Source organism: Callorhinus ursinus, unplaced genomic scaffold (genome assembly GCF_003265705.2).
Source record: "Callorhinus ursinus isolate GAN/ISIS: 27379988/994484 unplaced genomic scaffold, GSC_fseal_2.0 scaffold5, whole genome shotgun sequence".
Classification (NCBI taxonomy): domain Eukaryota; kingdom Metazoa; phylum Chordata; class Mammalia; order Carnivora; family Otariidae; genus Callorhinus; species Callorhinus ursinus.
In genome coordinates this window covers 13,495,253-13,511,770 of record NW_027397067.1, presented here as the reverse complement: position 1 = coordinate 13,511,770, position 16,518 = coordinate 13,495,253, and the positions used below count along the sequence as shown (strand labels likewise).

At 44.1% G+C, this 16,518-nt stretch overlaps 1 protein-coding gene across 5 annotated transcripts in view; it reads left to right on the top strand.

The window, feature by feature from the left end:
• ASPH (aspartate beta-hydroxylase) overlaps positions 1–16,518 on the top strand; it is a 212,813-nt gene that overhangs the window by 185,398 nt on the left and 10,897 nt on the right. For all 5 annotated transcript variants that reach the window (XM_073892803.1, XM_073892801.1, XM_025870635.2 and 2 more), the window contains 3 exons: positions 1,375–1,510; positions 7,224–7,315; positions 7,877–8,010. In XM_073892803.1, the coding sequence (XP_073748904.1) occupies positions 1,375–1,510; positions 7,224–7,315; positions 7,877–8,010 (362 nt within the window). The remainder of the gene's footprint in view (positions 1–1,374; positions 1,511–7,223; positions 7,316–7,876; positions 8,011–16,518) is intronic.

The following is a 16,518-nucleotide window of genomic DNA, read 5'->3' as shown; positions in this document are numbered from 1 at the left end:
TGACATTTAAAAAGGAAATAAACTGGTAGACTCAAAGAAATGAAGGGGAAAAAGAAGAAGTAGAAAACCACTATCTAATCTTAAAATCTATGTCTGGCCCTAGAATATCTTAATAAACCTAGTGTCACCTAATATAAAAAATGTTCCCTGGGCTGGGCTGAACTTGGCACCATGTTTTCACACAAATCTCTGAGGGCATCTGTCTCTCGGAGCTCTCTTGGCTCCTTATCGCTTTTCCCACATGGAATCATGAATTCATAAAGCGTAGGCTGGTAAAAAAGAAAAACACTTCACACGTTATCTCGTGCTTTGCTCTATCCAATAATGGGTCAACCAGTTTCGCTTGATTAATTCAAGCGAAGTGCCCTGCTCTTGAGCCCTGACTCTTGAAACCACGTATTGTGCACCTCCCTCTCCATGTACCCCATATACTCAACTATTCCATCCATCTCTCACTTAACATAGAAACGTTTGGCATTATTAACGTTTCAAAATCCTGGGTAATCTGTCCAATTAGTCTCAGCATACAGTAGGAAAGCAGGTTTTGTTCTTTTTTCCTCAGAGTAGTACCTCTCAGTTCACCACTCCACAAGCTCGCCCTCGCCTGCTTTCCCCTCTGCTCCCACCCTCATCAGTATCACAGTGTGGTAGTGAGGGTGACCTGGAGGCTAGAGCTCCAGAATGCTCCTTCCACACATCTACCAGCATCTGCCTGGCCACTCCAAGGCTCTTTTGGTCTTAAACCCACTTTCCAACAGGGGCTAAAGCACCCTCGTAAAGGAGAAGTCAGAAATATTTTTGTGTGGCTGAATTCTAAACACCTGGGTATTTATTTGCTTTGTTTTGCTGTTAACTTTATAATTCATCAGATGTTCCCATGGACACTTTTCCCATGTCTTTGAAATGTAATTACAGTTTACCATGTTGAATGGCATCTTCATGAGGACCTCTGTTGAAAGATGAAATGAAGTCCCTGATGTGTATTCTTTGCGTGTCAGGGGTGTCGCATGGAGCATACTGTAATATACTGACATAATATGATCAACAAGAGCAATACTCTTGTTCACTTGTGATCTTTGAAAAAAAACAACAAACAACCTTTAGGCAAATATAAAACTAATTTTTGGAGGGAATTATTCTCTGAGGAATTATTGACATTTTTATGCTGCAAAGGCATTGAGTTCTCAAAAATAGTAGTAGGGCTTTTTTAAACCCTTGATAAGAAGTCCCAGAGGAAATTGAAGTAAGCAATCTAGATGAGAGCACATGAATTTCATTACTTTATTAATCAAATAAACAAATAAAAAGCTGAGAGTCATCATAATGACTATCAGGCATATGCCCAGTTCAGTAAAACCGGAATCTTCCCTCTAGTCCTTAGAAAGAAACTGGAAGTTAATCCGTGATGAAGGCCTTGCCGTGATGGATAAAGCCAAAGGCCTCTTCCTGCCTGAAGATGAAAACCTGAGGGAGAAAGGCGACTGGAGCCAGTTTACGCTGTGGCAGCAAGGTGAGCTTCTGACTTCTAGATTGTTCTCTGCAGCCAATGACCTGATGGGTAGAAGGCTCAGGTCTTTCCACGATACTTCCCAGAGCTGGAATTCCCCAACTTAAAGGAAACTGCCCAGAAAAAATATATTATCGAAATCTGTCGTCGTTTCTTAAAACTACATGTGAACACTTATGTGTGGGTGTGTGCGTGTGCATGTGTGTGCACATGTACATATATACGCGTGTGTGTGTAGGTATACTCACTTGTGTATTTGGATAAATATATATAAATAATACTTTGATTTTCCTGGTCTTTCCCATTAAATGATAAGTTACAAAGAGTAACCCTACTGTGTAGGCTTAACCAAAAAGCCCACCGTGTGCTAATCACTATTGTAGAAAGGACCTCCCCTGAGCCTCATTTGCTCCATAGCATAGAGACAGTGTTGCCTGCCAAAATGGGGTCACCATGGGTTGGAGATGATAAGACACCAGAGTGACAGGCAATGATAATTAGGGTCTGAGTTCCTCTAGAATAGGAAGTGGCTCACATTCAACCATAATATTCCTTGGGCTGAACCCAGGTTGGGCACAGTATGTGTGTGTTCGATGAATTAATATATCAATCTATCCTGAAAATGAGGAGCATTGAATTTTAGCTTTAAGGCTCTTTCTAATTCTCTTCTTGAAAAATCACATCAACCTGGGTTAACAATAGCTATCCAAAAATAAATGCATTTTGAAGACTAAACAGTACGTGTTGCACATACTCAGCTGCACCAAATACATTGAGAGGACAAGCAGTGAGTTTACATTAAAGGACAAATAAGCAGTTGTTTATCTCACTTACGCTTTCAGAATGGTTTACTCATAAGAGATAGAAGAGCTACTTCAGTAATACTTTCGAGGATACGTCCATCAGAGGAGACATCACATGATTTTTAGTGACTGTCAGCTTTTTTGCCAACAAGATTTTTTTTAAGGGAGCTACAAGGTCAATAGGTGAACAACATGCTAATTTTATCTGTTAGAGTCTCACTAAAATGCATGAATTCTCTTGGCCTCAAGCATGCATTCAGGAGTTCATCTGATGCCTCAGTTGCATTAACATCCTTATGCACTCGCATCCTTATGCTTCCTAGGACAATGCTGCAGAATAGCAGGCATCCTGGCAGTAATTTCCAGAACCATAGCCTCTGCTAACAACAGGTGCTTTGATAAAGTTGAAATCTGCAAAGCATTATAGGGCACATAAAAGTATTAAGCAAGCAAGAAAATAAATAATGGAGACAAGATTTGGTTGAAGGCAACATTTTGACTTTAAATTTTTGCATGTTTTTAAAAAAGTTTTAGTTGTGGCAAAATATATTCCTTAAGCTGTAATGTATGATATTTTCATTTGTATTATTTCCAGGAAATGACTGCATTTCTATCTTGATTTCCATTTTGACTCAAAACGATTGAGCGTTGTGTGTATTTCAGGTGGGGACTATCATAAGCTTATGTTTTCCAGTTAGTTGCAGTTAATTAAAAAGAAATTAATTTCTAGTTTTTTTTAGTCATAAGAGAATAGAAGTCACATAGCTTCTCTTTTAGGAAGTTTCATTAAGGTTCTTTGTGGCCTTCTGTTGGTGGTTCCAGGCTTCTAGGAGGAATCCAGTAACTGTCTTCTGGAAGCAAATCCATAGTTTAAAGAATTTTGAAGACATAGTACCATAGCTTGCATAGAAGCAGGATGGGATCCCTGATGGCAGATGCTCTCTCAGGTGCTGTGGCTCAGAAACTGGAGAGAGAATCCTGTGGCAAGAGGGGTTGCAGGGAAGAGTGAGGAAGAGAGGCAGCATGACAGTTTCTTAGCCCCGCTAAGAGCTCAGGTCTGGCCAAAGAGGCTGATGAATATCTTATGTAGTTACGTAGAGGTTGTCTAGTTCTAGTTAGGAAAGGATGCTGCTAGAGAGCTGAAGGCCTTAAAAGCTGTGGGGCTGGAAGTTTCATTTTTCTCCCAATGGTAGTGGGAATCATGGTGGGTCTCCTGGTCGCATAATCAGGACTGAAGAATATTTATTCCTTTTTAAATGGTCAACTTTTTTGAGTTGGAGAGAACAGAATCCACACAGGTAAATGATAGTTTTTCCCTACAGATATGTTTTCAAGTTGCTAAGTGAATGTTACGGATTATCTGTTCTGCTCACGTTTATTAATTATCACCAACAATGAACACTAAAACATATAGTTAGCCAATATGCCATACAAGTGCGGTCATTCTTTCTTCCAGAGCCCATAAAGGATGGTGCTAACCAATCTCACTAGCCTTTCCGGATGAGCTCAAGCTGAACCTCTGAATCCTTCTCAACAGTGTTCTAGGTAGCCACTGTCGATCGATCAGAATTGTCATGCAAGATGACCCTGTTATCCCAGCAGAGCCTTGAAACTAAAAAAGATACAACCCAAGACCTTTAAGGGCACCTGCGTGGGCTCAGTCAGTTAAGCGTCTACCTTCAGACCCAGGATCTCCGGGTCCTGGGATCGAGCGCCGTGTCAGGCTCCCTGCTCAGCGGAGAGTCTGTTTCTCCCTCTGCCCCTCCCCAGCCTGTGCTCTCTCTCACTCATTCTCTCTCTCAAGTAAATAAATAAAATATTTTTTTTAAAAAAAGGAATGCAACAACAGTTCCATGGTGCTCACCGTGGGCCAGGAACCACTTGACATACTTAAAAGGACTCATCTGAAGCCTATAGCACCTGGGTAAGGGAGGTGCTATTAGTGTTGTATTTTAGAGAAGAGGAACCAAGGCACAGAGAGGTCATACAATTAGTGGTACAGCAGGAATCCCAGCCAAACTGGACCCAGACTCCATGTTCTTTAACCATGACCTAAGTACCCATGACCTAAGACCACCACCCCTCCATCACTGTTATTATTATATAACATATGATCATTTTTTTAAGATTTTATTTATTTATTCATTTGAGAGAGTGAGAATGAGAAAGAGAGCACATGAGAAGGGGGGAGGGTCAGAGGGAGAAGCAGACTCTCCGCTGAGCAGGGAGTCTGATGCGGGACTCGATCCTGGGACTCCAGGATCATGACCTGAGCCAAAGGCAGTCGCTTAACCAACTGAGCCACCCAGGCGCCCCAACATATGATCATTTTGTAATAAAAAAGTAGTACCATTATCACCTACTGGATTATTGTCAGATCTTTAGAGAGTACTCACTGATCCCAGTAACAGCCCTCTACTCGAGGCCCTAATTTCATTGTCCTTTTTCAGATGAGGACCTGCGGCGCAGAGATTCAAAAACACGTTTGCATCACACAACAAACAAGTGGTGCAGCCAGGCCTCCAACCTGGTATTGTTGGTCTCCCAAACTTGGGCTTTAAAGCATAATTTATCATTTTGTCACATCATGGAATAGAAAGCAGCTGTGAGGAGCAAATGCTCAGCTGAGGAGGAAACTGTCCAAGCAGCTGAATTCAGGGTGGCTTTATGGTTGTTTTATTATTTCTCACCGAGTTTAAAGTAACTCTCAAGAAGTGATCGACTTTGTTTCTTGGGGAAGATGGCCCTGGAAGAAGTTCTGTCAATGCAGATTTGGAAGAATCAATTGGATACTTCACTTACATGTGAATACACTTATAAGAAATTTTCATGGAGTTGGGATTTTTAAAGGTCTTGGGTTATTTTCTTTTCAAAAAAAATTTTTTATTCATTTTTGAGAGAGAGAGAGCACACACACGAGCATGAGTGGGGGGAAGGGCGGAGGGAGAAGCAGACTCCCCGCAGGGAGCCGGATGCAAGGCTCAGTCCCAGGACCCCGAGATCATGACCTGAGCCAAAGCCAGACACTTAACCAACTGAGCCACCCGGGTGCCCCTGTTGTTGTGTTCCTAAATCCTTGCCATCACGTGCGAATCCTTAAAGCTACCTGTGGTAATCCACGAATGTCAAGCATCTACTACACAGCTCTTCGCCTTATAGACAATATGTGTTTACAAGACTAGAAAAGATTTATGTGTCTAAATGGCTAGAGGTGCTCTCTCTAATTTAGTCCTGACCAAGTAGCAGTCCTAGTGACACCCAGCCCCTTAGGTTACCCATTCATTAAGGTACAACACACTTGTTCTCTCAGGGGCACGTGCTCAGCCCTCTCTGCTGTGCCCATGGGAAGTCCAGACACTTCTTGTTCCTCCTCAAGCCTCCCGGCTTCCCGTAACTGCTGCCTGCACAGCCCAGACCCCAGAATTGAGGATTCCTGCCAAGCCATCCCCAGATGCTGCATAAGGGAAGGCATGGGAAGCTGGGCTTAAAAATGCTTTGTGATGACGTATACAGGAATCTGTTTGGTCAAACTGGCATTTATCATTCAGCTCACTTGGGATACTCCATTAATCACTAAAAACAGCAACTAACATTTTACTCAAGGGGCAAAGAGACTACTTGGGAAAAGCTAATATACCTATAGAAGCTGTTTACTAAAATATTGAGGTCCGTTTGAGGAGAATACCTTTAAGTTGCATTCCTTGTAACTCTCATTTTATTCTCAGTGTATGATTATCTCAAGACACAACTAACATTTACTAAATAAAATTAAACTCAGCTTTGGAGGTAGCAGCTCCTTGTAAGAATCTTGAATAGGGAATTAAAATTTTTCTATCTTTTAAAAAATCCATTATTTTACTCCTACATAAGAGCAAATAATGCTATGTACATTTCTGAGCATGTCTTCTCTAAGACACAGTTATTCTATTGATGGTGAAGAAATTTGCATAGTCCAGGATGTTTAAGACGATGCCCCAAAATCTGTGTTCCCAAAACAGTCACTCATAGAAAACATCATCTCTCAGATACTTCTTCCCCTTTTCATTTAAATCCTATACTTTATCAACATGTAAAGTATGATCTGTACAATGAAAAATACATTAAATTCCAATTAAAAATGTTGAGGTGACTCTTTGATATAGTCCTAGAAATGCATTTTTAGGTTTGAAATAGAAGCTGTTTTTTCCTTAGGGAGTCTACTATGACTGCTCTAACAAGTTACCACAAACTTAGTGGCTTTAAAATGACACAAATGTATTATCTTTACAGTTCTGGAGGTCAGAAGTCTATAGCAGTCTCATTGAGCTTAAATCAGAGTGTCCTCAGGGATCTATTTCATCTGGAGGTTCCAGCTTCTAGAATCTGCCCACATTCCTCGGCTTGCAGTTGCTTTCCATCTTCAAAGCCAGCAGTGGCCGGTCAAGTCTGTCTCATTCTATCACTCTGTTCTGCCTCCCTCTTCCATGTTGAAAGGCTCTTTGATTACATGGGGCCCATCCAGTTAATCCAGGATAATCTCTTTGTTTTCAGGTCAGCTGGTTAGAAATCTGCATGTCATCTGCAACCTCTATTTCCCCTTGCCATATAGCATAACCCATTCACAGGCTCCTGCTTACAACATGGACACCTTGGCGGGGCGGGGGGGGGGGCATTTTTCTACCTGTCACGGGGAGAAGAATAAGTATTCAACACTCACCCTGTCCATTAGATAGCCTTGGTCAAATAGTCCAATAGTGAGTAGAGATGTCTGGTCTTTGCCAGTCACTGTCTGTTATACTTTGTCTTCTTGTATTTGCTTAGCTTTCTCATTCCTAGTGAGGATGATAATACAGATTGTGTCTGGTCAAAATGGGATGAGTTAAAGTTTTACTGTGATTTGTTTCTAACAATGATTTTATCATGTCTTGTTCTAGGAAGAAAAAATGAAAATGCCTGTAAAGGAGCTCCTAAAACCTGTTCTTTACTAGATAAATTTCCTGAGACAACAGGATGCCGAAGAGGACAGGTACCAAGCATGTCTTCAATGATGGGAAGAACACAATTCGTTATTAGGAATAAGGGAGTGCCAACCTTTATAAAGAAACTGTTATTTGGTCCAACGAAGGCGTCTTTTTTCAGTCTGTCTTTAATGAAACATAATTTCATGTGGTTGATGTCAGAATTGAGGGCAGGAAGTGTTTAGTGTTTATCGCTTGGTGGAAAATCAGAGTCCTTATCAAAGAAATAAGACGAGGGCGCCTGGGTGGCTCAGTTGGTTAAGCGACTGCCTTCGCCTCAGGTCATGATCCCGGAGGCCCCGGGATCGAATCCCACATCAGGCTCCCTGCTCAGCAAGGAGCCTGCTTCTCCCTCTGACCCTACCCCCTCTCATGTACTCTCTCTCTCTCATTCTCGTTCTCTCAAATAAATAAATAAATCTTTAAAAAAAAAAGAAGACGAGAATATAAATTCTAAGCCTTACAAAGGTTCAAATTCGAATTGACATAGTTTTATCCTGTAACTTTAATTTAGCACTTCCTCCACCCCTCGATAAATGGATGACCAGTTTGTTATATTTTCTGTGCAGATCAAATATTCCGTCATGCACCCAGGAACTCACGTGTGGCCACACACAGGGCCCACCAACTGCAGGCTCCGAATGCACCTGGGCTTGGTGATTCCCAAGGAAGGCTGCAAGATCCGATGTGCCAATGAGACCAAGTATGTCTCCTGCCATCATTGTCTCTCTTATCCTCTGAGGATGGGTGTTCATTACAACCAATCTATGTTCAGTTGGGTTATTTCTCTTCCTTTGTAATGAAAGTAGGCTGGGACGGGTGATATTAATCCATACTCAAGCCTGTGTCCCTTCTTTGTTCTGTCTACTAGTCTGGAGACACCCCTCCATTCTAGGGATGCCCTCCCTAATCATTTCTTCCCACACTACTCTCATCTCCTTGAAGCGCCTTCTCGATTTTCTTTCTAGATGGACAGACCTGCATTCAGAGTCGCCTGTGTTGTACCGAGCCCTACATGTATTACACATTGTGCTTCTTGCTCTACAACTTGAGTGATTCATAAATGCAAAGAGTCCCCCTTCCTCAAGAAAATACCCAGTGATAGTTCTGTGTTTTGCTCTGGAGGAGGCAGCATGGTGCAACAGAAGCAGACTGCCTTTTTCAAATCCCAGCTCTGCCACCTAATCCTATATAACCTTGGCCAGTTCCTTAATCCCCTCGAGCCTCAGCCTCCTTACTTAAAAAATTGGACCTGATGCCGTCTGCTTCGTAGGATTGTTATAGGATTAAATGAAATAATGCATTCACGGCACTGAGCCCACATCCTAGCGGGAGTGGGACATGGTGAATGTTAGGCCCTTCTCCCCATGCCTTTGGCTGTCCTAATGCGATTACTCCGTCCACCCAGAAGGCCCTTCTTTTCACCCATCCAAAATAAACCTGTTACTAAGATCCAATGTCATTTCATAAAAAGGAGCCTCTTTTCTGACTTAATGGAATGTATATAGTGTATGTTCTCCGTAATCCTGTTCTTTATCCTCCGTTGCTTTTTATCAATTAGCATATGTTAGGCTAATCTCTATGAGCTGTAAGCTCCTGGAGGGCAGAAACCAAGTTGTTGTCTACTTAGGCATTTGTCATGGTCCTCAGTAGAGGTCTGATGGAGAGGGCTGTTCCTGAGTACACAGAGTCATTCGTTTGGTTATTGGCAGAGACCTGCCCACCCTGGACATGGCTGGCACAGCAGCACAAAGATTCAAAGTTGCATCCGATGGGGGCCTTCTCCTGCCAGACGTGCCTAATCGGGGACATAGCACAGGCTCAGATGTTGTGAGTCGTAAGAGAGGTCGAGATAAAAATGCTACAGATGGGTCGGTGGGCAAGTAGCTCATTTGCTGCTGGGGTTTGAGAATCTTGACAGTGGTGATTTTTAAAGACCACTTTAAAAATGGATTTTGGAAATCCAAAGCTGGGAGAAAAGGGGCGTTGCCGGCTGAAAGAACAGGATCTGCAGGGGCACTAAAGCCAGAAATTATAGGGCACACGTGAAGAATATGGAATGATTTCCGCAACCAAGAGTGTAGGATACTGTCGTGTAGGTAAACCGATGCACGTTAAAATTTTCAAGAGTTTATTTGAGCGTACACTGATTCACATCAGATAGCGTCAAACCAAAGGTGGTTAGGAGCGTGCCAGGATAGGTGGGGGCAGGGTTTCCAAAGAGAAGATGCTGAAGCGAAGCAAAGCCAGTATTTGACTGGCTATAGTGCAAGCGGCTGCCTTGTTTGGGGAAACCCAGTTGGCTATTTGTGATTGGTTGCTCTTCACCTTCACTTTCTCAGATTCAAGTGCATTGACTCTGGCTTAGGCTTTGGTTTGCTTACGTAGCCCTCCAAGACATTAAAGCCACGCCCTTGTCTAAAAACTTTAACAGCACATAGAGCATAAAGGTTGGAAAATGAAAGAATGGAATAGAAGCCCAATCGTACAAGGCTTTGAATACCAGCAAGTGGGATCGGAGCTTTGTCAGGAAGATATTCTGGAAGCCATGAGGAAAAGCTGTGGGGGAGGACAGGAAAAACAGTTAACAGCCTGTCAGAGCAGCCCACCCAAGAAGAGCTGGACTCGGGATGCTGGAAACAAAGGGAGAGTAATAGGGGCGCCTGGGTGGCTTAGATGGTTAAGTGTCTGCCTTTAGCTCAGGTCGTGATCCCAGGGTCCCGGGATCAAGCCCCACATCGGGCTCCCTGCTCAGTGGGGAGCCTGCTTCTCCCTCTCCCTCTGCTGCTCTCCCTGCTCATGCTCTCTCTCTCTCTGTATCTCTGTGTCTCAAATGAATAAATAAAATCTTTAAAAGAAACAACAAAAACAAAGGAAGAGTAACAAAGCAGGTTACTGGGAAGGAGACAGGAAGATTGACTCAAGTGAATCCCAAGTGCGGTGCAAAGGAGGGGAAGTTTAAGGTGACTTGGCAGTGTCCATTTTGGTCAGTAGAAGGCTGTTGATGCTTTAGCAAATACTGAGATCTTGGGAGGTGTGAAGCAAGTTCAGGGAAATGGATAATGAGTTCTGTGTTTGTATATTTTTTATTTAAGTTGCTACTGGAACACAGTCATGGGAATATCCAGGAAGCGGCTAGATACAGATGCCTGGAGCTCAGGAGAGAAATCAAGTCTGGACATAAAGGTTCAAGGGGCAGACTTAGCAGGAGGTTCTGGAGGAAGCTGGAGACTCCGTAAAACACATCCACACTTAGAAGGCAGAAAGACAAGGAACCAACAAGGAGATGGGGCCGCAGGGGGCAGAGTTGGTGGGGCCAGGACAAGAAGCAGAGAGAGCTGAACAGGGAGAGGTTCCTCCCGAGATGGAATGGATTTTGGCAAGCCTTTGGGAACTCTGTTTGGGTCTGCTGGGTTTCCACCAAAGGGAAGAGGGGTGAGGACGCAGCGGGGGACCCCGGGAATACAAAGAGAATGCTGGGGAACAAGAGCAAATAACCACGGGCAGTGAAGACAGCAAGAGCACCAGGCCTGTTTCTTGAGTACTGCCTTATGGTTATAAACTTGTTGGTTGTTATCTCTGTCTCTGTCTCTGTCTCTGTCTCTGTCTCTGTCTCTCCTTCCCTCCCTCCCTCCCTCCCTCCTCCTTTCTATTTATTTTTTTAAAATTTCTAATCTGTCCTGCTTATAGATACTTTCGGAAAAATCACTAGACAAAGGTCCACTGAGGAATGGGTAGAGAGAAGGGCAGGCATGCACTGATCCTAGTCATCAGAGGCCCTGAGGCAATGAGGAACCCAGGCTGAAGGGACGGATATGGCAGCGAGGGAGGGGAGCGGGTGGACAGTGCCAGAGGCTTAAACAAGAAGCCAAGCAGGGCTCTCACCACGAAAGTGACGCTGGGAGAGGTGTCCCGGAGCACGGGTGCAGTGCGCCGCCCCCCCCCGCCCCCAGGCTCCCAGCAAACACCCGGTGACCGTGCTTGACAAAGGAGGGGGACTGCCAACCCCTCCCCTCAAGTCGAAAGTGTGTTTAGGTGAACTGTCTTCACCTACCTGAAGTAGCCCCAGTCCTGCTTTCACGTGGAAGATGAGCTTGAGCAAGAAGGTTAACTCAGCGAACCCTCCGTTTCCACTGTGCTAAAATATAACCTACTCCACGTGACAGGAAGTTCCTGTTGATAACAATAACTTGCAGGTGGTGTATTTTTCGGTGTTTATTAAAAAGACCTTTCTACCCACCTACCAAGGGTTGGGCCAGGATGGCAGTTTTGCCGAGGATGAAGTACTTCTGGTTTTTTCGGCCCTGGGGAGGCATCAATGCCTTTCCGCCTCATCATGATGGCAGGTCAACACCCTTCTCTGTGTCCCTTCTCTTGTACTGTATATTGTGTATTGTGTTACATTCTCATCCTCAGTAAGCCTTCACTCAGGGGTGATTGGGTCAGGTGAAGTACTTCATTACAAAAATAGTGTTTTTCCGAAGAGACATGGGTCCATTAAAGAACTGTGTAATGCTTGCAGTGAAAATAGCTAGATATCTGAAGAGGAGACAGGTGGTCTCTAAACTCGGAAGACGGAAAGACTGTAATAGGAAACCTGGAAGTTTCACGCTGTTACTTGTAGAAATACTATTAGTGTGGAAAGAGAAACACATATACCAAGAAATCAGGCTTTCTTGTGCTAGGCAACAGGAAGCAATTTTCAGAGCCTCTCAACTTCCAAAGGAGTAGTTTACTCCTAACAGTTTGTGCACTGGAGTTCTCAGGTATTAATAATCACATCGCTGTTTCTCCGGGGCTACTTCTCCGGCTAACGTGCATGTTGTTTAAATATTCCATCCCTGCGAAACATAGCACAGCAATTTTTATCTGAAGATGAGCTCGCAGATAGGCAGCCTTTTATCAGTATAAATAAAATGATCATTTAAAATTCATAAATGCCCTCTGACTATAAAACTGATGCATAATGCACATTCCTTGTACATAATTTGTAAAACACAGAGAAGCAAAACAGAAAAAAGTATTTTTTTGATCTGGATACTCAGAGGTATTGCCCAGATGCTTCTCAATACCTGCCTATGTATATTCGTGAGGAGGAACACAGGAATGATAAATAGCGTGCTTGCCATGCGAAGCAGCTCTGAGGATGCCATTAATTTATCAATCCTCACGACAGTAACCCCTAAGGGTTATTAAAATTCCTGATTTACAGCTGGGGAGACTGAGGTATAGAGACACCAAGTAACTTCCCCAGGGTCACTCAGCTTAGTAAGCGCTGATGTTTGTGTGAGTTTTCCTACGGCTGCCGTACCAAATCGCTACAACCTGGGTAACTTAAAACAACAGAAATGCATTCTCTCATAGTTCTGGAGTCCGGAAGTCTGAAGTCAGGTATCAGGAGGGTTGGTTTCTTCCAGAGGTTCTGAGGGAGAATCCGTGCCCTGCCTCTCTCCTGGCTTCCGGTAGCTGCCAGCCGTCTTTGGTGTTTCTTGGCTTGTAGACATCGCTCCAGTCTCTGTCTCTGCCAGCACCTCACCTTCCCCCTGTGTCTTCTCCCCTTCTCTCTCTCTCTTTTATTTTATTTTATTTATTTTTTCTCTCTCTCTTTTAAAGACTTATTTATTTGAGGGAGGGGGGAGGGGCAGAGGAAGAAGGAGAGAGAGAGAATGGCAAGCAGACTCCCTGCTGAGCCTGACGCAGGGCGTGATCCCATGACCCATTTCGACCTGAGCCGAAATCAAGAGTCGGATTCCCAGCCGAATGAGCCACATGGGCACCCCTCCCCTTCTCTTTTATAAAGGTGCTTATCATTGGATTTAGAGCCCAGCCTAATTCAGGATGGTCTCATCTCAGGATCTTTAACTTCATTAAAACTCTAAAGATGCTTTTTCCAAATAAAGATACATTCACAGTTTCCAGGTGGACATACTTTTGGGGGGGAGGTCACCATTCAACCCACTACAATACTGGAACCAAGGTTTGGTGCCAGGCCGGCTGGCTTGAAAGTCTGTGTAGCCTCAACCCCGTAGCCTCATTATGTATAGGTTTCTGGGCTTTTGGGGTTTTGGTGATGGTGGTTACAAAATTAAGATCATCCTATACTTAAAAGGTGATCAGGGTGAATGCTGGTTTCCATGTCCAGACAACAAGGTATCAAGTAGAGAAAGCAGCTGGAGAGTTTCCGTTTTGGGCCATCTGTGTCAGCCCTGACAGGCCATGCTTTGTGGTCTGTCAAATGAGCTCATTTGTGATCTTGACCCAAAACTGAATGAACTTGAGTCAGTGGATAAACATGTCATTGGCAAGCGGCAACTAATTTCTGTCCTCATGGCATGGCCAAGTTGTTTGAGTTTTGGATGATCTTAGACAGAAATTTTTTCTCCTGAGTCTCCCAGAGGGCCTCCAGGACATGCTAGAACCAGGCTGCAGGAAAGAAGAGTCTCTGTGTGGCTCTCCTGGAGACTCAGCATTATTGCCTGCAAATGGCCAGCTGGAAATACTGGACAAGACCAATACACACCAGGAAAGTGTGTGTCAGCATCACGCTGAAGAAATAAATTGGCAATAAGTCATTTAATTCCTCTCTCTGTTGCTGTAGAAATAATGGCCCTCCACTGTAACATACTTCACGTAGTTGATAATGTATTTTTTTCACTAATCTCTCAAGTTTCTAATTAGGAAGATCCCGTGGAAGGCCCACTAAAATATTAACAGTAAGAGAGAGCAAGACTTAATTTTTTACAGCCACCATGAATCGTTCATAGGCAGCATTTGTTTGGTTTTTATAAAGCGTCCGAGCAGATAAAGTCTTACAATTTTCCCTGGAATCCTAGCTCTTCTGTTTCACAAAATGTAACCGTCCTCCTTCCCAACCGCAATGTGACCTCATCCACAAGTCACCGTTCAAGTCTGCCCGTCTGGGGTTGCAGGTTGAAAATGGCTTTTTTAACTAGATAGCTTTCCCAGAGGTTTGTCATTGAATAGGTGACACTTTGCCCTCTTTCTTCTTTTCCTTGAGCAACTTGGTGAATTAAAAATATCAGCAGAGTCTCTTAGTCCCTGCTCTGGTTGGCACAGTGTGTTGATAGGATTCGTCCACACACATACCCAGCGACACCTCCACAGGGAATGGCGGTTCCCACACGAAATACGAATTGTGTGAAAACATTTTGTTTGTTGAACTGATTGTTGAGGAATTGGAATGTTGGAATCCACTTTGCTACGGCAATATTAAATGGTGTGGCGGCTCCTGGGCCAGCCCTCTGAAGCTTTTACCTCACCGTCTTTAGACAACTTGCACCATCTGTCTGAGCCTTAATTTCCTCATCTGTAAGATGGGAAGAGAATCAAAGCATATCTTCCTGTGGTTTTGAGTTTTAAAGCAATCCATAGGGATGCCCTCGGAACTGTTTTTACAGAGTACTATGTGGCGAAAGCACTCAGTGTACTTGATCATTTACTGTCCTCTTGTCTGATTGCTGCAAAAATGGAGACTTCTGTCTCTTACATTCCAGGGAGCGAGACCAAGCACTCCCCCACCATCGGAGGTGGTTCGTGTAACCTGGAGTGTGCGCTCTGGCAGGGAGGAGGTGGGGCTGTAACGGGTTAGAAGACAAGACAAGAAGCCAAGGGTGTGCGGCGCCCAAGCCGGTGGAGGCAGGGATGGTCCACATACAGTTGGAGACTGTGATTTGATAGGCATGGGGCCAGGGGGGATGCTGGAGAAAGGAGGATCGGCAGGAACACAGCTGATCGCTCCGCCCCTCCCTGCTGCGTCTCTCCTTTCCCTCCCTGTGCCCCGACCCTGGAACTAGAGGTACGTGGGGAGTGGGCAGTGGCATTCCACCTGAGGCCTTAGGAGTCTTCTCCTGCCTTTTCTCTTTCTTTATCCTCTTTGGGCTTTCTCAGCTATGTTCCAGAGCCTTCTGGTACTGTTTGACCTGGGACCCAGAAGAGGAAGCCCAGAGCTTCCAGAGAAGCAGCAGCGGGGTGCGCAGAAGGGCATAACCCGGAATCCCCAGGCCTCTGTGCAGGAGGGAAGCCCCATGGCAACCGGGGGGGGGGGCTCTTCCGTGAGGGGCTGGGACATACGCCAGGGGTGCATACATATACAGTCTGTTGGGAAGAGGGCTTCTTTGTGAAGTTAACCATCTTTTATTGGAATTCGTATTTTGACATTAAATAAAATAACAAATACTATACCCATTTCTTTTTTTTTTTATTTTGTTATGTTATGTTAATCACCATACAGTACATCATTCGTTTTTGATGTGGTGATCCACGATCCATTGTTTGCATATAACACCCAGTGCTCCATGCAGTCCGTGCCCTCCTTAATACCCATCACCGGCCTAACCCATCCCCCACCCCCTCCCCTCTAGAACCCTCAGTTTGTTTCCCAGAGTCCATAGTCTCTCATGGTTCGTCTCCCCCTCCGATTCCCCCCTTCATTTTCCCCTTCCTTCTCCTAATGTCCTCCATGCTATCCCTTATGTTCCACAAATAAGTGAAACCATATGATAATTGACTTTCTCTGCTTGACTTATTTCACTTAGCATAATCTCCTCCAGTCCCATCCATGTTGATGTAAAAGTTGGGTATTCATCCTTTCTGATGGCTGAGTAATACTCCATTGTGTATATGGACCACATCTTCTTTATCCATTCATCTGTTGAAGGGCATCTCGGCTCTTTCCACTGTTTGGCTATTGCGGACATTGCTGCTATGAACATTGGGGTGCATATGGCCCTTCTTTTCACTACATCTGTCTTTGGGGTAAATACCCAGGAGTGCAATTGCTGGGTCATAGGGTAGCTCTATTTTTAAATTTTTGAGGAACTTCCACACTGTTCTCCAGAGTGGCTGTACCAAGTTGCATTCCCACCAACAGTGTAAGAGGGTTCCCCTTTCTCCACAACCTCTCCAACATTTGTTGTTTCTTTCCCTGTCCATTTTTGCCATTCTAACTGGTGTAAGGTGGTATCTCAATGTGGTTTTGATTTGAATTTCCCTGATGGCTAATGATGACGAACATTTTTTCATGTGTCTGTTAGCCATTTGTATGTCTTCTTCAGAGAAGTGTCTTTTCATATCTTCTGCCCACTTTTTGACTTGATTATTTGTCTTTTGGGTGTTGAGTTTGAGAAGTTCTTTATAGATCTTGGATACCAGCCCTTTATCTGTAGTGTCATTTGCAAATACCTTCTTCCAT